The sequence below is a fragment of the Schistocerca cancellata genome, chromosome 2 (genome assembly GCF_023864275.1).
Source record: "Schistocerca cancellata isolate TAMUIC-IGC-003103 chromosome 2, iqSchCanc2.1, whole genome shotgun sequence".
Taxonomy (NCBI): Eukaryota; Metazoa; Arthropoda; class Insecta; order Orthoptera; family Acrididae; genus Schistocerca; species Schistocerca cancellata.
This window is the reverse complement of record NC_064627.1, coordinates 401,972,138-401,993,538: the sequence shown is the minus strand read 5'-3', so window position 1 is coordinate 401,993,538 and position 21,401 is coordinate 401,972,138. Positions and strand designations below refer to the sequence as shown.

The 21,401-nt window shown below is 44.2% G+C and overlaps 1 protein-coding gene across 1 annotated transcript in view; it reads right to left on the bottom strand.

Annotated features, from left to right (window-relative positions):
* Positions 1 to 20,218, bottom strand: part of LOC126154355 (circadian clock-controlled protein daywake-like) — a 61,972-nt gene extending 41,754 nt beyond the window's left edge. The window contains exon 1 of the mRNA XM_049916131.1: positions 20,128 to 20,218. Coding sequence (XP_049772088.1) covers positions 20,128 to 20,218 — 91 coding nt within the window. The remainder of the gene's footprint in view (positions 1 to 20,127) is intronic.
* Positions 20,219 to 21,401: the final 1,183 nt, after the last annotated feature.

Below are 21,401 nucleotides of genomic sequence, written 5' to 3'. Positions count from 1 at the left end.
TGGTCGTGGACCGTCAAATGTAAGGTCTTGAACAGTGCAGGAAGAATGCAAGCAGATCTGTAATCAGAGAGTGACATGGTAGCGTCCTTTTTAGATAATGGCTTAACTAGTCGCCGTTTCGCGGCCTGAGAGAAAACACTTGTGGTTAAGAAGTGGTTGAAGATATCTGCTATAGTGGGCAGTAATGGGTCAATATAAGCTTCATCATTTGCACGGTTGTGTGACTAACCCGTAGTTGCCACACGAGTTAAATCTTCCACGATGCCCATTCCCATCACTTTCCAGAACTAAACCTGCTGTCACTTTTAGTTGCAGCAATTGTTACCTGGCGCGCCATAATGATTTCTGTCGGTTCTGTAGGAAATTGTCGCTCCTTTTTTCAACTGTATCTTCATTTGTTCTCTCATTGATTCAGTTTCACAGATAATGGAGGAATTCCGCATCATGAATTGTAGATATAATTTTCATTGTGATTTCAAGAGAAGTACGACGTGTAAAAGACAGTTTAACAGTAGCAACACCGACTATCCGCGCGTATTCAGCCATGTCTCATCCACGATCGGCCATTAACACTGTTATGCTGTCCAGTAATCTGCTTTCCTCCGACTAGATGGCACATGGAACCAAATGATGACATCAGAACGTTATTCCCTGAGTTGGTGTTTAGATCATATATGTATGTTATCTTGATGAAAATGTAGACTTATGAAATCGCCCAATAATTTAAAACAGCTCCGTATATTGAAGGCAATCGTGCAGTTTACTCCCTCGCACACCTTCCGTTAAAGCTCGATGGAGTGACTGGTAAGGAAAACTTGTCGTGTGAAATTAACGTGCACGCAGACATGTTGGACGCTTCTATTGTGCACATCAGAAAAAGATAAGACGTCGGATTATGACATCTTGTCGACAGCGAGGTCATTAGAGACGAGACACAAAATCGGACGAAAGAAGGATGGGGAAAGAAATCGCAGGTGGTCTTATTTAAGAAACCACCCTCGGCGATCACTTGTGAAAGCCGAAGTCAGAGAAGCTGAATGGGAAACTGAAGCCTGCTTTTCCAAATGCTGGTTCAGTACTTCAACCACTCGATCCCAGTGGCACAAATACGTATTGTCGTGAACCCTTGGCAATGAATTGTCCTCCAGGTTGAAATTTCCTGTACATTGTCACTATGAGTATAAATTGTGAATTTATGTCAGAAAGATGAATAAAGGAAAAAAATATGTTATTTACAGCATAATTCGAATGCATTTCTGTACTAAGATGATTGGTTAAGTTATTCTTAGCAAATTCACACTATATATTGTTGTTTCTTTTCTTTCCACGTTGTTTCTTGAATACAGAATTACTACTAAATTATAATCGGCTCTCTAGATTGTAAACACTGTGTATGATGATCACAACGAATTATTGTAATTCAGTAGTGTGAACAGCCGAGCTTCATGGAGAAACGAAAGCATTTATTCGAACTTGGAAAACGACTGACCCGCAGATCCTCCCGAGAACTAATATTATTTAGATCTCACAGAAAGGTGACATCTGTTGAAGAGTAACAGCAGTTTCTAAGTGTGTCGAGTTTAGTATATAATTGGGAAACGATTAACAGGTGCTGCAGGTATCAAAAACACCGGGAAGTTTAAGGGTTGAGGGGTTAACTGGGGAACGATTAACAGGTGCTGCAGCTATCAAAAACACCGGGAAGTTTAAGGGTTGAGGGGTTAATTGGGAAACGATTAACAGGTGCTGCAGCTATCAAAAACAACGGGAAGTTTAAGGGTTGAGGGGTTTCTGCGCGTGGAGGGGTGAGGAGGGGGGGCGGGGGACTCAAGTCAATGGTGGCCGTCATCATAACTCACCGTAATGTCGCCAATCCCAAGTTTTATTGTTTTCAGGATCGTGCTGACTATACAGTAGTAACTAACGTGATTAATAGCCAGAACCAGCGTCCTTTGGGAGGCTAGATGGTATGCCAGCGTACAGTCCGCTGACACGAAAGCATTACAGTAGGCGTTTGTGATACATACAGCTTTGTGCTCCTTTGGTAAGACTTTAGAAACTCTGTGGGATGACGTCATTGTTAGTGGTTCTTGCGCTTCGTGTCTTGTAACCTGGAGCAGCAGCCTAGGAGTGTTACTGTGACGGCGAACGTTTGATCCTTGTCGATTTTCTTCAAGACTGTGTCCTTTAAGACAACCACCGACTTCTTCAAGTTGTAGGTTTCGTGGAGAACAACAATGGACTTCTCATTGAGTCATGAAGCGCGAGTGCTCCTCGACCTGGCGTGGTTTCCGACGCTGATCAACGATGTATGTATACGAGAAATGAAGGTGGGGCCACCGGCAAGACATGGCAAGGGAAATTATTCTCCCTGAAACACCAGTGACTGCTAGGGATCTACCGCAGTTTGAAACTCACGTTAGCTAACAGGATAAATGTACACTTAAATGTAACATAATAACACAACACATTAACTTAAAACATAACACATAATCTGTCATACTGAGCTTTCTTTTATTTAGACTTTGTCACACAACACGCAGACGTTTCTGGGAAAGCACAGTAAGCGATGTCACACGTGTCATGAGAGTGGATAAAAAAGAGTGCCGGAGACTTACGATCAAATTTCATTTAACAATTACACTGTAGACCAGATGCGAACTGATTTAAGTTTATGTAATTCTGGACCAACATTCAAGACCTTTTAATACCGGATGAACGAAGTGAAAAGTAACCGTACGAACACTGCAGACCGGATAAATTTTACATACTCCTGACTGAAGTTAATCCTTGCTTATTTATGCATTTACATTCTAGGAAAAAGAGGGGAATAAAGAGAAAAAAACAGCGAGGTACTAAGAAGGAATTATCCGCATGCGGCGGAAATCGGTAGATATGATGTACACGCGCAGAGAAAGAGCTTCACAAACTGGGCAAGTCAATAACGCGCTGGCCCACCTTTGAATCTTATACAAGCAGTTATTAGGCTTATCATTGATTGACAGAGTAACTGGATATGTTCCTGAGGGGTGTCGTGCCAAATTCTATTCATTTGGTTAAAACAACAGTCGAGATCGCAACAACATTTGTTTATTACGACCGGTTTCGGCTTATGTTAAAGCCATCCTCGGATTTTTTGATCGCCCTGTGGCTGGTGCTGGCTGCTCCTCGGTTGTTCACGTGATACCACGACCGAACGCGATCCACGGACAATGTTGTCTAAATTTATGAAATTGTGTTCAACTGGCGCGTTAGATCCTCAAAATCCCAAGCTGGTTGGAGATCCCTGCCCATAATGCCCAAAACGTTCCTAACTGGGGAGAGATCCGGCGATCTTGCAGGCCAAAATAACGTTAGGCAAGCACGAAGAGAAATGTAAGCACAGGTTTGCTTGCCATGAAGGGCAAAGTGGTGCAGAATATTGTCGTCGTACTTCTGTGGTCTAACTGTGCCACTGATGACAACCAAAGAGTTCCTGCTAGGTAAAGAAATGACACCCAAGACCATCACTCCTGGTTGTCGGACCGTATGGCGAGTTGGTGTCCACCAGTGTCCGAGTCGTCTCCAAACGCGTCTTCGCTGGTCATTGGGGTTCAGTTCCAAGCAGGACTCATCAATGAAGACAATTCTAATCCGGTCAATTAGATTTCAGACCAAAGACGTTTGGTTTACATCCTTACAGCACACCAGTAGTCGACAATATTCTACGCCCCGTTTTGGTGCACTTCATGGCAAGCCGTTCTGGGCTTACATTTCAGCAAGCGCCCTCTCATATACAACGAGAGTATCTACTGCTTGTCTTCGTGCTTGCCAAGCCCTACTTTGGGCAAAAAGGTCGACGGATCTCCCCCGATAGGAAATGTTTGGAGCATTATTGGTAGGGCCCTCGAACCAGCCCGGGCTTTTGACAGTCTAACACGTCAGCTGGACAGAATTTGGTACGAGATCCGTCAGGAGGAAATCCAAGAAGTCTACCAATGAAAGTCAAGCCGAATGACTGCTCGCAGAAGGGCCAGAGGTGGACTAACGCGTCACTGAGTTGCTCAGTTTGTGAAGCTCCTTATCTCGAATAAATCATCCAATTTTTCTGATATTATAATCATTTGTTTATGTGTACCTTTATATCACGTCTACCGATTTCCGTCCCATTCGGATAATTTCTTCATGGTGCGTCGTTATTTTTTGTCTTAGAGTGTATTTTACGTGACAATGTTCTGTACAACCCATGATTTCGTGAAAGGTGAATGCAGTAGAAATCGAGCTCGTTCACGCGGTGGACATCTCCGGAGGTGACGGAGCCACGTGTATGATGGTTTTTTTGGGGCTCATAGGGTATCAGTATGACTTTTTGAAAGAGGGAAAAAGTTTACCAGTTGCCATTACAACAAGATATTTGTTTGTTGAAGAAGAATTGACCGAGATTATTGCGAATAAAGAACGTGTATGAACTTTGTTTCAGAATGTCACCCATCCTAGATTTCGTTCCATCTGAGTTTCCCTGTTTCCAAACCTCGAAAAATGATATGGACGCAGTGAAATCTGGTGGAATTCAGGAGCTATTCCGTGCGGTAAAGGAGTAAGTGAGCGTCACGTGGGGAGGCTCCACCAACCGCCTACTGACAGTGAGATTTAGCCACCAGGGCGCCTTGCCGTGCATGACACTCGACGGCGAAAATTGCTCTCGAAAACGTGCCATGGTCATCCTTCAGCCGCAGTATCGTTTCACTCATTGTTTTCCGCATGAACAATATGTAAAGGTTTTCAAAGCAGATGGTGTCTCTCACGTCGGATCGGTTGAACTTATCGATATCAGCCATAGGCTTTGACATTTGACGCTGTGGTGTGGCGTGTGACGTCATATGGAATCAAACTTAGAACAGAGAAGAGGTAATTTTTATTTTGCTTATAGATCATTTTATGGAATGTTGGTTGTGGTGAACAACTGGTGTGTAACATAACCCCAGGACAGGTCTAAATTAGGTTCTAACATGATGGATCGGTTGCGAGAGGGCGAAGTCAACGAATGAGATGTCATCAGAATAACTAAATTTCTTGTTATGGCGTATATTTTACATATTGGATTCTGAGGAGTAGTTTATGAGGTGTGTGAGAAAATTAGTGAGACTGACTATTTATCTATCAAAGTTTTTATTTTTTCAAACAACAATATTGCCCCTTTAAAGGAGCTCCCTGTAGCAGTTGTACACAGTGGAGTTATTGTTTCCAGTCTTGTTAGCAGCGCTGAAAGGCTTCGGCAGGCAGAGCCTTTAACATGTCGGTCATATTCTTTACGAATGTTCTCCATACTCCCAAAATGATGTCGTTTAAAGGCATTTTTCAATTTCGGAAAAAGGAAGAAGTCACAAGGACTCGTATCAGGTAAATAGTGGGGTTGTGGAACAATAGGAATGCCTTTTGAAGTCAAAAATTCCGTAATGGAAGTGGCCGTGTGACATGGGGCGTTGTGATGATGCAGCATCCACTTGTCTGCGGTGTCCGGTCTCACTCATTTCACCCTTTTTCTCAGTTTTTCAGTGACATTTTTGTAAAACATTGGTCGACAGTTTGTCTTGGTGAAACAAATTGTTTATGCACAATATGCCTATTGTAAAAAAAACAAATCAGCATTCTTTTGATTTTTGCTTCGCTCGTTCGAGCTTTTTCCGGTCGGGGAGAAGTCAGTGTGCCACTCCTCACTTTACCGCTTTGTGTTAGGATTGTACCCAAAAATCCAGGATTCATCAATATGTGATAAAACGACTGAATCAATAATCGTCATTTGCAGTCCTCTCAAGAAGATCAACGCACACATTTCTTCGACTATCCTGTTCAATTGTGAGATTTTTCGGTGCCATGTTGCCACTAAACTTTCACATGTGAAAATCTTCGACCAAAATTTGATGTACGGTGAAACTGTTTAACAGGTCACCATCATCCTTGTTGTTAACGTCGGTCTGATCTTACAAGAGCGCTCACTCGTTAGACTTTTTCGTCGGCTTTTGAAGTTGAAGGTCTCCCTGAGCAAGGTTCGTCTTCAGCGTGTTCTCGGCCTTCCAAGAATTATTTGTGCCAGTGAAAAATTTATGTTCTTCATAAGGAGCGTTCCCCACACGTCTGTTTTCAGCTTTTCAAAAGCCACACTCAAGTTTTACACAATCTGTCTAGCGGTTCTAGGCGCTCAGTCCGGAACCGCAGGACTGCTACGGTCGCAGGTTCGAATCCTGCCTCGGGCATGGATGTGTGTGATGTCCTTAGGTTAGTTAGGTTTAAGTAGTTCTAAGTTCTAGGGGACTGATGACCTAAGATGTTAAGTCCCATAGTGCTCAGAGCCATTTGAACCAATGACAAATTCCAACAGAAACAAGAGAGCAACAAATAGGGAAACAGAAAGTGACTCCCATTTCAGTTGAAAAATAATATTGAAAAACGTTGTATGAATGCTGCTTGCCTTAAAGATATGCAATCCTGTGAGGAATTCTTTAGCCGTTGCAAAATCTGCTTGATACGTGCAGTTACCCACATGCAGAACTGACGGGGATTTGATCGCAATATTTGTTTTTGCGACCCGCTGCGAAAGCGACCGTTGACCACGTCTCAGGCGGGTGAGAAAGTGCTGACGCAATCGCTTCGCTGCTTGTTTAAAGCCTACTCACGGTGTTAACCCGCATCCTCTGCAGCACACTTACACGGGGTTTGTGCAAGGAAATCTACAGTCGCATCTACGACTCCGTGTGACTACTAATACCGGCAGCGGGTATTTGTCTTTGAAACGGAAAACATGCCGTGCATATATTGATAATACGATGTGCATTGACTATCTGAAATTACTTCCACACTTCGAGAAAATGGATACGAAGTTTGAATCAAAGAAGCAAAATACAGATAAAATTGCATTTAAACTATAAGAAAAACTGTACACCTGGTGACGAGGAGCGTCCATAGGAATGCACTGTGAACATTGCAAAACGTGAGTAAGTAAAGTCCGAGACAGAAGACCGCATAAATTAAAGCATTTTGTTAATCGCCTCTTCAGAATGGCAATGTTCGAATTTTTTTTCCATGTTTGTTTTTCCCTGAATCTTAGCGTCACTTTTAACCATACCGAAAATGTAGCTTCATTTATCTTTGTAACTTTCATGTTTATTTTGAATACCACGGGGAAGCTCGATGCCTGCATTTTTGGTGCACGGATCTTCAAAGATCAATTCTTGGTAGCTCATACACTGATGATGAATGCGCATGTCTGCCTTTCACTCAAACTACAAATCTCAAATTTATATAGACTTTATTATGGAGAAAACTATTCATTTTTTTACCACACTGACGGAAAAAATCGCTACACCAAGAAGGAGTTGTGCGACATAAACGAAGTTGGTAAGCGTGTTTCTATATCTGAGAGGTGATATCTGTTCAAATTTCGCGCCATTTACATATGAGTGGCGCTAGTTGCTCCCCCATGAGGATGCAAATCAGATTTGCTTTAAATACACACTGTAACTGTCGTTCGCGTTAGCTACCTTTGAGTTTGGACGTCGCGGGTTGATGTCAGTCAAGAATGCCTTTAAGGCAATAAAGACGCCATTACCAACACCTTACTAACTGCACGAGGCCGTGTAATAGGGCTATGAAAAGCTGGATACTGCTGTAATACTGCAGCAAGACTTCGCTTTCGCAAAAGTTATGCATACACAGAACTTTACATATATCTCAGAAAAATTATGTGCAAACCTGGGAGTAAGATACAATATGAAGGAACAAAGATTGCTGCCGTTTAGGCTTTAGAACCATGTATATTTTCAGCGAGTTTCTCATTTACAAAATGACAGCCTGGTGCGGAAACACTTCATAGAGAACAAAAAAACATGGTCCAAAGAAGGCTGTAATCTGTTTATTTCTGTGCAATTAACCAATTTCAACCAAGGCTCATTTTCAAGCACATATTTTAAGCTTGAAAACGACACACAGTTGAAATCAGCTAATTGAATAGATAATAAACATGTTCCAGCCCAGTTGGATCATGTTTTCATCCTCTAAACGCTTTGAGGTTGTAGATGCCCACAAAAATAAAATTTTAAACACTCCAGAAGTATGGTAACCTTGTGATTGGTTTGCGGATGCACTAAAAATAATGTAGCAATTGTACGTGCTCCTTGGTATAAAAAAACTGTTACTGCTGATAGCTCAACATTATCTCGGTAGCACATCATGCTGTATACACTGCTAATAAATAAAGTGGTCCGATGTCAATGTAACTTCGGACAAGTACACACTCTCGGCAGATAAATAAGTGATAAGAGTTGCAATTATCTGTGACGGGTTAGAACGGCCACCAGAGTGCGTTGTTAACGTTACTCGAGTTTAGTTTTGTTACCAGCCCTGGTACGGTGTATACGAGGAGTGAACAGCATCAGATATTGAGAGGTCACTTCGAAGGACACAGAGATGCCGCGTAGTCGGCTGAGACAGCGTTATCAGCACTTGCCACACTTTGAAAGAAACCTCATTGAGCATCTCTATTTGCGTAGCTGGTCAAAATGTGCAAATATACAGATTTGTGGGACATCCGGATGTGAAAGTGGCCCGGTATTGGACTGCATGGGAGTGAGGGCACAGCGCTGTTACTCCTGGAATCATGATATGGGGAGCCACTGGGTATGTCTTCAGGTCACAGTGGTAGGGGCTGTGGGAACTGACGACACAGCAGTACTTCGCGGATATCCCGCATCTTCAAATGTTACCTCTCACGCGACAGTACCGTGGTGCCATTTTTCAACACGAAAATGCTCGTCCACATTGGACACGTCTCTGCAGTCTGCCTCCTTGATGTTAAGGTACTCCGGTGGCTAGCCGGATCTCCAGATATATCCGTGATAGCACATGTGTGGGGCCAGCTAGGACGTCAACTCCGTCACATCCGGGATATCAAGTAGCAGTTATAAAAAGTGTGGGCCAGCAGTCCTTAGGAGAGGATACATCGACATTATGACACCCTCCACCACCAAAACCTAATCGGTGCTTACATCCACGTCACAAGGGGTGCAACGTCGTTCTGATGAGCGGGCTCATACTGCCAAGTTCATAGCAAATGTTCAGCGCGACAGAATGTCAATCCTAAGGGCCCGGTTTCGATTCCCGGCTGGATCGGAGATTTTCTCCGCTCAGGGACTGGGTGTTGTGTTGTCCTAATCATCATTTCATCCCCATCGACGCGCAAGTCGCCGAAGTGGCGTCAAATCTAAAGACTTGCACCCAGCGAACGGTCTACCCGACGGAAGGCCATAGTCACACGACATTTATTTTACATCACATACACTCTCAACTGGTGAAGTTTCATTTCGTTTCCTCCTTCCCTTCTGGGTGCTTCACCTTTTATGTCAGATAGTGTAGATTCTGCTGTTCCACGGCAGTATGTTTAAATGTGTGTGAAATCTTACGGGACTTAGCTGCTAACGTCATCAGTCCCTAAGTTTACACACTACTTAACCTAAGTTATCCTAAGGACAAACACACACACACCCATGCCCGAAGGAGGACTCCAACCTCCGCTGTGACCAGCCGCACAGTCCGTGACTGCAGCGCCTCAGACCGCTCAACTAATCCCGCGCGGCGGCAGTATGTTTAAATCCAATATATTTTATACAGGAGTAAAAGGAAACAATTAAAACCTCAGTATGCCGGTAAAATTTAACCAACCCATATTTTGCCAAAACAAATAATAGAGTTGTGCATCGAAGCGGGTCTACATACCGTCCACTGTGAAGTGCTGCTCATCTGCCGTCGTCTGAGGTATACAGATGTATTGCTCTGGCATGCGGAAAGCCACCTACCTTTATTGTTGTACATTTCCTTGACACTAAACGGCATACCTGGGTTACAAGCCTATCTCAGAGTTCAATGGTTTGTATAAATTGCAAAAAAATCGCAAAACAGCGTACCATGTAGCAGTACAAATGGTGATTTTGAACATGGTTGCGCTTCAGCAATTGTGCAAGCAAAAACTTCAATGGATTAGAAATAATAGCCAACCAGTTGCAAAATAGAAGTTTATTAAACCTTGACCATGGTTTCCACCGTTTTAAATCTGTCTTCTTGAGAAGGTACTGTACATAGAGTCACGCATTATCTATGTCCAATTACGAGTCGTTCACCCTGTCTAGTACCTGTGCTAGTCATTAATTTTATCGGCGTTTAAAATACATGATTTAAAAATAGTAGCTCTCTACTCTAGAGCCTTGTCTTAAAACTTTTTAAAATACCACACATTTGACAGTGGATCCAACAACGTATAGTGTGCCACTTCAAAGATTGGTACATATGTTACGTTTATATATAAAACGTGGCATCGAATCTTACAGAGCCTAAGTTTGCCACGTACGGAGCTAGTTGTGGTTACAGTACTCCTCACATGTTTTCAACGTGTGGGTTCATGTTTCCGGAAGCTGATACCTGCTAAGGTCGACTTCCGCTGAATTGCCGAGGCTCCCTTAGTGAGTCATCTGACAACCACAAGCAGATTATAAGGTTAGGTCGATCTGTAGACGGGCGTTAACGAATAATCTCGTCGCCCCGCGCATGTAAATCCCTGGTCTTCTTGTTTTCCGCGTTTCACAAGACCGCTCAGCGGCTGCTTGACGTGACCGTTTGAAACCTGCTCAAGCTGGTATGCAAAACAGCTTAAAAAGCGATACCGAGAACATTGCGGCGCCAATTTCGCACCATGGTCGTTAATGTAATTTTCACTACATTAAGAAAGCAAGATTATGTTTTAACGCCCCGCCTACGACAAGGTCATTGGGGACCAACGCAGTCTCATATAGTGAATGACTGGGGAAAGAAAACGACTGCGTTCTCTTCATAGAAATCATCCAGACCTCGTCTTAAGCAGCAAAGACAAAACACGAAAATTCTAGACCGATGAGCCAAAACGTTATGACCTATGTCTACATCTATGGACACTGCTCAGCACTACAATGAATTCCACCTCATGCCGTTGAGGGACGGTGACGCGGTAAGGAAAATACAGAAGCAGACCAGAGACGAATGAAAAATCTTTCTAGTGGTATATGGAATGCAAATGGGTAAATTCGCTGACATAAACGACTTTTAGGAAGGGCAGTTTGTAATGGCCCTACGAAAACGGTGAAGCTGGTCGGCTTTTCACATGCCACTGCCGTGAGAATCCATGGAAAGTGTTTGCAAGACTATACAACCATGAGTAAGCGACGGTGTGTTGGACGTTCAAAGTAACATATCAGCTTAGATAGCGAATTGAATGATTCGATACCACAGCTCTTAGTTCAGATTGGACATGTAGTCACCCAGTACCATTGGTACCTTGTGAATGTTGTGTTATGTATATTATGTTGAAACAATAGTGCACCAAGTCTATAGCACTCGGTTAACTGGTAAGAATATCTGAAAGTGGCACTTTCAGTTGTAATTAGCGGATCATGAAATCATATTTTACAAGTTTCTCGTTTTCAATTGGCAACCAAAATACCTCAGACGAAGTTTAACTTGTGTTGTGTACAGCTAATATCCATTTGTATGACCTACATATGTAACGATATTCTCTAATTATCGGAATAATTATGAAATTTCATGAGTTACTGTCAGTCAGAAACTATGGGCAAACGACTAAAACTTGCTTTTCCTTAATGTCAGAACTTCTGGTAATACTGATAAAAAAGGTCTGTTCAATCACGCTCCAGAGATGTGGTAGGGATCCTGTACCTGATTTATTTGTTGTATAGTTAACAAAACTGTAGAAAGCATTGTTCATGTTGCATATTTTATGTAAGTTCTTGTGATAAGTTCTTTTTCAGGCTGAATTGTGTGTATTGATCGAATAATAGTAATTGTAACATTTCCGACTGTATTCCAAGTGAACGAGATGCAGTGATTTTTAATCTTCACTCGTAAAACCAACGCTATCAACAATGTTCCAACTGGCACTCATTACCGTAGACCATTGTTTTCTCAATAGATCTTGGCGCACGTTTTGCAGCAGATGACAGTGCAGCAATGAATGAAGTACGATTGTCGTTTGAGTAATGCACGGCCGTATTAAAGTGGTACTGGAAGTACGAAAACCTGTGTTTGACTGGCACATTCTTCTTTAAAGGTACCGCAACTGGCTGGTGAGGTGTATCTTCATATGTTGCAAATATCGATTTTTACCTGTCATCCGAGGGGTGTTCGGAAATTAAAGGTCTTACCTACAATAAGATGGCGTTCTGTGTCACTACCACATAGTTGTCTGAACCTACTTGGGTGAAAATCTACCTGGACGTTGGATAGATCGAAGAGGAGCTGTTGAGTACCCACCACGTTCTCCAGACCTTACACCTCATGACTTCTACCTATGGGGGCCTTGAAGATGAAGTTCATCAGCTACACTGAACGAGTTACGAGAAACGATCGAGGTGTCTTGTGCGTCCATCACACCGGCAACATTGACAGCTCTAGTTCGGTCAACTGTTCACCGGTATTGACGTTGTTTGGCTGCTAACTGGGGTCATTTTGATCACATAAATAACATTCCCCCGTGCAGGAACAGTAATGGTATGTCATTTTCCTCCACTAATACTGACTATCGAAGAGTGTCTGCATTTTTCAGGACCTCTCTGTATATACACTATTGGCCATTAAAATTGCTACACCACGAAGCTGACGCGCTACATACGCGAAATTTAACCGACAGGAAGAAGATGCTGTGATATGCAAATGATTAGCTTTTCAGAGCATTCACACAAGGTTGGCGCCGGTGGCGACACCTACAACGTGCTGACATGAGGGAAGTTTCCAACCAATTTCTCATACACAAACAGCAGTTGACCGGCGTTGCCTGGTGAAACGTTGTGATGCCTCGGGTAAGGAGGAGAAATGCGTACCATCACGTTTCCGAGTTTGATAAAGGTCAGATTGTAGCCTATCGCGATTGCGGTTTATCGTATCGCGACATTGCTGCTCGCGTTGGTCGAGATCCAATGACTATTAGCAGAATATGGAATCGGTGGGTTCAGGAGTGTAATACGGAACGCCGTGCTGGATCCCAACGGCCTCGTATCACCAGCAGTCGAGATGACAGTCATCTTATACGCACGGCTGTAACGGATCGTGCAGCCACGTCTCGATCCCTGAGTCAACAGATGGGGACGTTTGCAAGACAACCACCATCTGTACGAACAGTTCGACGACGTTTGCAGCAGCATGGACTATCAGCTCGGAGACCATGGCTGCGGTTACCCTTGACGCTGCATCACAGACAGGAGCGCCTGCGATGGTGTACTCAACAACGAACGTGGGTGCACGAATGGCAAAACGTCATTTTTTCGGATGAATCCAGGTTCTGTTTACAGCATCATGATAGTCGCATACGCGTCTGGCGACATCGCGGTGAACGCACTTTGGAAGCGCGTATTCGTCATCGCCATACTGGCGTATCACCCGGCGTGATGTTATGGGGTGCCATTGGTTACACGTCTTGGTCACCTCTTGTTCGCATTGAAGGCACTTTGAACAGTGGACGTTACATTTCAGGTGTGTTACGACCCGTGGCTCTACCCTTCATTCGATCCCTGCGAAACCCTACATTTCAGCAAGATAATGCATGACGGCATGTTGCAGGTCCTGTACGGGCCTTTCTGGATACAGAAAATGTTCGACTGCTGCCCTGACCAGCGCATTCTCCAGATCTCTCACCAACTGAAAACTTCTGGTCAATGGTGGCCGCGCAACTGGCTCGTCACAATACGCCAGTCACTACTCTTGATGAACTGTGATATCGTGTTGCAGCTGCATGGGCAGCTGTACCTGTACACGCCATCCAAGCTCTGTTTGACTCAATGCCCAGGCATATCAAGGCCGTTATTACAGCCCGAGGTGGTTGTTCTGGGTACTCAGGATCTATGCACCCAAATTGCGTGAAAATGTAATCACGTCAGTTCTAGTATAATATATTTGTCCAATGAATACCTCTTTATCATCTGCATTTCTTCTCGGTGTACCAATTTTAATGGCCAGTAGTGTATAATGTTTTGGGGAAAGCAAACCAAAGACCACGTTTTATTGGGGAACACTCATAAGATGCAACAGGTCTACTGAAGAGACTGCCTACACTACGCTTTTCCGTCCTTTGCTAGGGTACTGCTGTGCTGTGTGGGATCCTTACCAGAGAGATTTGAGGGAGGACATCAAAAAAGTTCAAAGAAGGGCTGCTCGTTTTGTATCACCGCAACATAGGGGAGAGAGTGCCACGGATATGATAAGCGAATTGGTGTGGCAATCATTAAAGCCCGGCGATTTTAGTTGCGGCAGGATCTTCTCATGAAATTTCAATCACCCACTTTGTCCTCAGAGTGCGAAAATATTTTGCTGGCGCCCACCTACACAGGGAGAAACTTCCATCATAATAAAATAAGGGAAGTTAGAGCTAGCGAGGAAAGATATAGGTGTTCGTATTTCTCGTGCGCTGTTTGAGAGTGAAACGCTTGAGAAATACATTGAGGTGAGAAAAGTCGTGGGATATTCATATGCACACATTGCTGTAGTGTAGCGTACAAAAGAGGAGAGCTTTGGCAGAGCTCTCACTTGTACACAGACGATTCGTGTGAAAAGGTTTCTGATGTGATTACGGCTGCACTACAGGAATTAACAGCATCTGAACGCGGAATAATAGTTGGAACTGGAAGCATGGGACATTCTATTTCCGATATCGTTGAGGAATTTAATATTCCGAGATCCACAGTGTCAACAGTGTGCCGAGAATACCAGATTTCAGGCATTACCTCTCACCACGAACAACGCAGTGGCCGATGGCCTTCACTTAACGACCCTGACCAGCGGCGTCTGCGTAGAGTTGTCAGTGCTAACAGAGAAGCAACACTACGTGAAATAGTCACAGAAATCAGTGTGAGACGCACGACGAACGAATCCTTTAGGACAGTGCGGCAAAATTTGATGTTAGTGGGCTATGGCAGCAGACGACCGACGCGAATGCCTTTACTAACACACTGAGGGACGTGGCGCAGTGGTTAGCACACTGGACTCGCATTCAGGAGGACGACGGTTCAAACCCATCTCCGGCCATCCTGATTTAGGTTTCCCGTAGTTTCCCTAAATCGCTTCAGGCAAATACCGGGATGGTTCCTTTGAAAGGGCACGGCCGATTTCCTTCCCCATCCTTTCCCAACCCGAGCTTGTGCTTCGCCTCTAATGACCTTGTTGTCGCCCGCATCTCGTGGTCGTGCGGTAGCGTTCTCGCTTCCCACGCCCGGGTTCCCGGGTTCGATTCCCGGCGGGGTCAGGGATTTTCTCTGCCTCGTGATGGCTGGGTGTTGTGTGATGTCCTTAGGTTAGTTAGGTTTAAGTAGTTCTAAGTTCTAGGGGACTGATGACCATAGATGTTAAGTCCCATAGTGCTCAGAGCCATTTGAACCATTTTTTGACCTTGTTGTCGACGGGACGTTAAACACTAACCTCCTCCTCCTCCGCCTTTGCTAACAGCACGACACCGCCTGCAGCGCCTCTTCTGGACTCGTCAGCATATCGCTTGCACCCTAGACCACTGGAAAACCGTGGCCTGGTCAAATGAGTCCCGATTTCAATTAGGTGCTGATAATAGGGTTCAAGTGTGGCGCAGTCTTCGCGAAGCTGTGGATCCCAGTTGTCAACTGTGCAAGCTGGTGGTGCCTCCATAAAGATGTGGGCTGTGCTGACATGGAATGCACTTGGGACCTCTGGTCCAACAGAACAAATTTTTTCCCAGGCAACGATGGAATTTTTATGGATGACAATGCGCCATGTCACAGAACCACAATTGTTTGCGATTCGTTTGAAGAACATTCTGGACAATTCGAGAGAATAGTTTGGCCACCCAGACCACCCGACATGAATCCCATCGAACATTTGTGGGACATGATCGAGAGGCCATTTCGTACACAAAATCCTGCACCAACAATACTTTCGCAGTTATGGACATTTATATTTCTGCAGGGGACTTCCAGCGACTTGTTGAATCGCATTAAAAGGTATTCAATGGCTTTTGCCACTTCAGTGTATTCTGAAGGTGGTTTGAAGAACCTTCTGCGAGGCACTTATGTATAAATTGCAGAGAAGTTATGTAGATCTCATGAGGCCAAAATCGTGCTACAGTAGTTCGAGGAGCTTAATAGTGAACTCACGATGATCAAAGCCACATGATCTGAACCCGATGTAACACATCTGGGAATCTAGCGGTCACCAGTTCCGCGCCCACGTGTTACTGGTCCGTAATTTACGGGAAATTGAGGTTCTGGTGCCACATACCTCCCGTAATCTAGTATGGACTTGTCTAATCCATGCCACACAGGATTGCTGCTGTACTGCGTCCCACAACTGGACCAACACGCCGCAAGGCACGCGCTCGTAGCATTGTGAGTCGTCGGTGTAAATCTGGCTGGCCGGTCGGGTATTCCCGAAAGCGAATCTAGGGTCTTACCACTGCGCCGCCTCACTTGGTCATTACGTTAAGGCTCCTGACACAGTTCATTACTTTTACTCTAATCGCAATGAAAGCTCTAGCACGTATGCGACCGGATTCAGCAATTCTTGGCAGCTGGAATCCATTATCACAATCATGGTAACGTCAGACGGACATGAAGAACTGATGCGGTTAATGGCTTAGTATGCAACCAGTAGGTTTAAGCTATTGCTTGGATGGTGACGGTCTTTGTGGAAATATAGGTAGGTGTAATATCCAAGGAAACAAGATTGTAGTTTATCATCTTCTCGGTGTCTAGCTCATTAGACAAGCGCAACTAGATCACTTAAAAAAATGGTTCAAATGGCTCTAAGCACTATGGGACTTAACATCTGAGGTCATCAGTACCCTAGAACTTAGAACTACTTAAACCTAACTAACCTAAGGACATCACACACACCCCTGCCCGAGGCAGGATTCGAATCTGCGACCGTAGCCGTCGCGCGCGTCCGGACTGTAGCGCCTAGAACCGCGGGGCCATCCCGTCCAGCCCCATGTCAATAATCGTATTTTTATCGTGTCTTTTGAAATCGTTGTGGATCTATATTACGTTCCGTGCAATCAAGTATCTGTAATAAGGACCAGAAAAAAGTTAATTGCAAACCTGGTGTCGTCTACATTATTTATAGAACCTATTCATACACAGAATTATCCCAGGCAGCGATCAGTATGTAAGACACCCCGATTTTCGTGAAAGACAACTCCGAAAATCAGATGATAATGTATGGTTTCAACAAAAATGTGTATCATCATTTTGTTAAAATGTATTACGTCAAGACGCGCACCTACTGATAAGGTTTGTCATTTGAGTTTAGTACTTTAAATACAGTATCGACTGTTAGTCACATAACAAGTAGAATACAAAAAGTCTATTATAATTGAGTGGTTACGTCAGTTGAAAGGCCGGAGGAACATAAGCAAGGGCCCCCCGTCAACAATAGGAGATGTAGCTCCAGCTAGACAGGTAGGTCAGTTATAATACGTCGGAGCAATGCAAGGGCAATACTATCTCTAATATGGCCACAAAAAATGAATTCGATATTGCAGTGCGTGTGTTGTTCAAGAAGTACGATGCAATGTTCCATTACACAGCTGATGGTTCTCCATATTCACAACAGCGGAAACATTTCATGTATTTGATGACAATTGCAGTCGCCACAGTGCCTGTTTCTTCAGACGTGCATGCATTTCCGAAGGAACATCGTGTCGTACATGTGAACAACACAAGCACTGCAATAATGTATTTATCCGCCCCAAACGGGCAAGCGACTTTCAATTAAAATGTCTCCCCTGTACGGAAATATGCATAATGTGCATACTAGCGTAGGTAGTAGATACATGATTCGCGAATTGTGGAAGTTTGGATCTGTCTGTGAAGCATGTTTAGGTACCCTTATAGTAAGGCGACAGCTCGTGAGAAGAGGCAAATTCGAGTTTGAGTGCCGGCCCGACACAAATTTCCATTCTCCTCATTGTAATGGTTGTCCATATTCGCAACTGTGAATATATTTCGTGTATTTCATAATGGCTGCAGTCGCCGCAGTGCCTGCCGCTTCGGACACGCATGCACATCCGAAGGAATATTGCATTGTACCTTCTGAGCATCACAGGTACGGCAATATCGTATTAACTACCGACACCGGGCAAGCGACTTTCAATTAAACTGTCTCCCCTGTACGGGGATATACCGGGTGATAAAAAAGTCAGTATAAATTTGAAAACTTAATAAACCACGGAATAATGTAGACAGAGAGGTAAAAATTGACACACGTGCTTGGAATGACATGAGGTTTTATTAGAAACAAAAAAAAAAAAAAACAAAGCATTGCTAGACGCGTGTAAGATCTCTTGCGCGCGTCGTTTGGTGATGATCGTGTGCTCAGCCGCCACTTTCGTCATGCTTGGCCTCCCAGGTCCCCAGACCTCAGTCCGTGCGATTATTGGCTTTCGGGTTACCTGAAGTCGCAAGTGTATCGTGATCGACCGACATCTCTAGGGATGCTGAAAGACAACATCCGACGCGAATACCTCACCATAACTCCGGACATGCTTTACAGTGCTGTTCACAACATTATTCCTCGACTACAGGTATTGTTGAGGAATGATGGTGGATATATTGAGCCTTTCCTGTAAAGAACATCATCTTTGCTTTCTCTTACTTTGTTATGCTAATTATTGCTATTCTGATCAGATGAAGCGCCATCTGTCGGACATTTTTGAACCTTTTTATTTTTTTTTTGTTCTAATAAAACCCCATGTCATTCCAAGCATGTGTGTCAACTGTACCTCTCTATCTACATTATTCCGTAATTTATTCAGTTTTCAAATTTATAGTGACTTTTTGATCATCCGGTACATAATGTGTGTATGAGCGTAGGTGCGGGCACGATAGCTTAGCGTGTTCTGTCAGAGAGTTAACTGCCCTCTGAAATAAAAAAAAACTGAGTGAACGGATCAACGATGATCTTGAACAGGTGTCATGGGACGTCCACTCCGAGCAAATGCAAACAATAATAACGAACAAAATGAGATTAAAAAAATGGTAAGGCGACCGTTCACAATAAGCGGAAAATCTGGGTTCGAGTCCACGTCCAGCACAAATTTTCATTGTCGTCAATCCATTATGAAGCTGATGGTTGTCCATATTCTCAACTGTGACTGTGTATCATGTATGTAACAAGAAGGTGCCCATTGCAATGATAGCTTGCGGAGTATAAACTTTTTTCTTAAGGGGGGGGGGGGGGGGTAGGACGTCAAACGGGCCGACTTGGAGCAGGAGAGGCATCACAGGACATTTTAATTTCCAGTGTCTATAATTTTACAAATAAATTCATAAAACTTTGTCAGCATCACTATGAAGGATTCAGCATTCACACTCATTGCAGTGGAAGTTCGAAAACTTAACGAAGTAATTTTTTTTTACATGTCAAATTTCATCATTTTTTTCACTTACTAATGGCAGCATTTGTTGCTGTAGGTACACTTTTCTTCATATGTTAGAGAGATTCTTCGATGAATTTTGCGCAGCATACATACCATACTTACAGGTGTACGAAACTCTAGAATTTATTTAATTTATGAAAAAACGAATGAACTGTTATATTTTAAACTTCATATTTACAAAAAAAATTTATAGTTAATTACCTCAATTTTCACCACAGTTTTTAATAGATTTGTAAAATTCTAGAGTTTCATACACCTTTAAGTATGGTTTGTACGCTGTGCAAAATTCATCGAAGAATCTCTCTTACTTCTGAAGGAAAGTGTACCTACAGCAACAAATACTGCCATTAGTAAATGGAAAAAATGATGAAATTTCATATGTAAAAAAAAAAAAAAAATCATTTCGTTATGTTTTCGAACTTCCACTGCAATGAGTGTGAATCGTGAATCCTTCCTGGTCATGCTGACAAAGTTTTATGAATTTGTAAAAGTATAGAGAGTGGAAATTAAAATGTCCTGTGGTGCCTCTCCTGCTCCAAGTCGGCCCCTTTGACGTCCTACCCCCCTTAAGGATCATGGCTGTCACGGTGTGTCAGCTAGCTGTTAGCTCTCTGATGTGATGTTAGGGTGCTATTTTCTGATGAGGAGGGGCAGTAACTCACGCACGACCCGCGCCCAGGTGACCGCCGCAAGCAGCAGCAGCTGGAGCAGCGCGAGTGCTCGGCTGGGGGTCGTGTTGGCCACGGCTGACATACTGGCTCGGCGTGTGCGCTGCGCTGCGGTCCCCGTGCTGTCGTGTCGCGCCTCGCCTACCCGTGTACACGCCCACTGCGCGCCTGTCGCCGCCGCGGCGCTTTTATACAGGCGGCGCAGAGCGCAGGGGTCGCAGCTTTCTACGGCCCGCCTCCGGTCACTTGCAACGCTCCACTCGTTCGCAACCGATGCCTGTCTGCTCTCTGTACGAGAGCCTACGTTATTGACGTCGCACAAGCACGAGGTGCCAGGGAGCTTTAACCTAGTTTTCAACTACACTACTGGCCATTAAAATTGCTACACCAAGAAGAAATGCAGATGATAAACAGTTATTCATTGGACAAATACAGAACTGACATTTGATTACACTTTGACGCAATTTGGTTGCATAGATCCTGAGAAATCAGTACCCAGAACAACCACATTTGGCCGTAATAACGGCCTTGATACGCCTGAGCACTGAGTTAAATAGAGCTTGGATGGCGTGTACAGGTACAGCTGCCCATGCAGCTTCAACACGATACCACAGTTCATCAAGAGTAGTGACTGGCGTATTGTGACAAGTCAGTTGCTCGGCCACCATTGACCAGACGTTTTCAATTGGTGAGAGATCTGGAGAATGTGCTGGCCAGGGCAGCAGTCGAACATTTTCTGTATCCAGAAAGGCCCGTACAGGACCTGCAACATGCGGTCGTGCATTATCCTCCTGAAATGTAGGGTTTCGCAGGGATCGAATGAAGGGTAGAGCCACGGGTCGTAACACATCTGAAATGTAACGTCCACTGTTCAAAGTGCCGTCAATGCGAACAAGAGGTGACTGAGAGACGTGTGACCAGTGGCACCCAATACCATCACGCTGGGTGATACGCCAGTATGGCGATGACGAATACACGCTTCCAATGTGCGTTCACCGCGATGTCGCCAAACACGGATGCGACCATCATGATGCTGTAAACAGAACCTGGATTCAACCGAAAAAATGACGTTTTGCCATTCGTGCACCCAGGTTCGTCGTTGAGTACACCATCGCAGGCGCTCCTGTCTGTGATGCAGCATCAAGGGTGACCACAGCCATGGTCTTCGAGCTGATAGTCCATGCTGCTGCAAGCGTCGTCGAACTGTTCGTGCAGATGGTTGTTGTCTTGCAAACGTCCCCATCTGTTGACTCAGGGATCGAGACGTG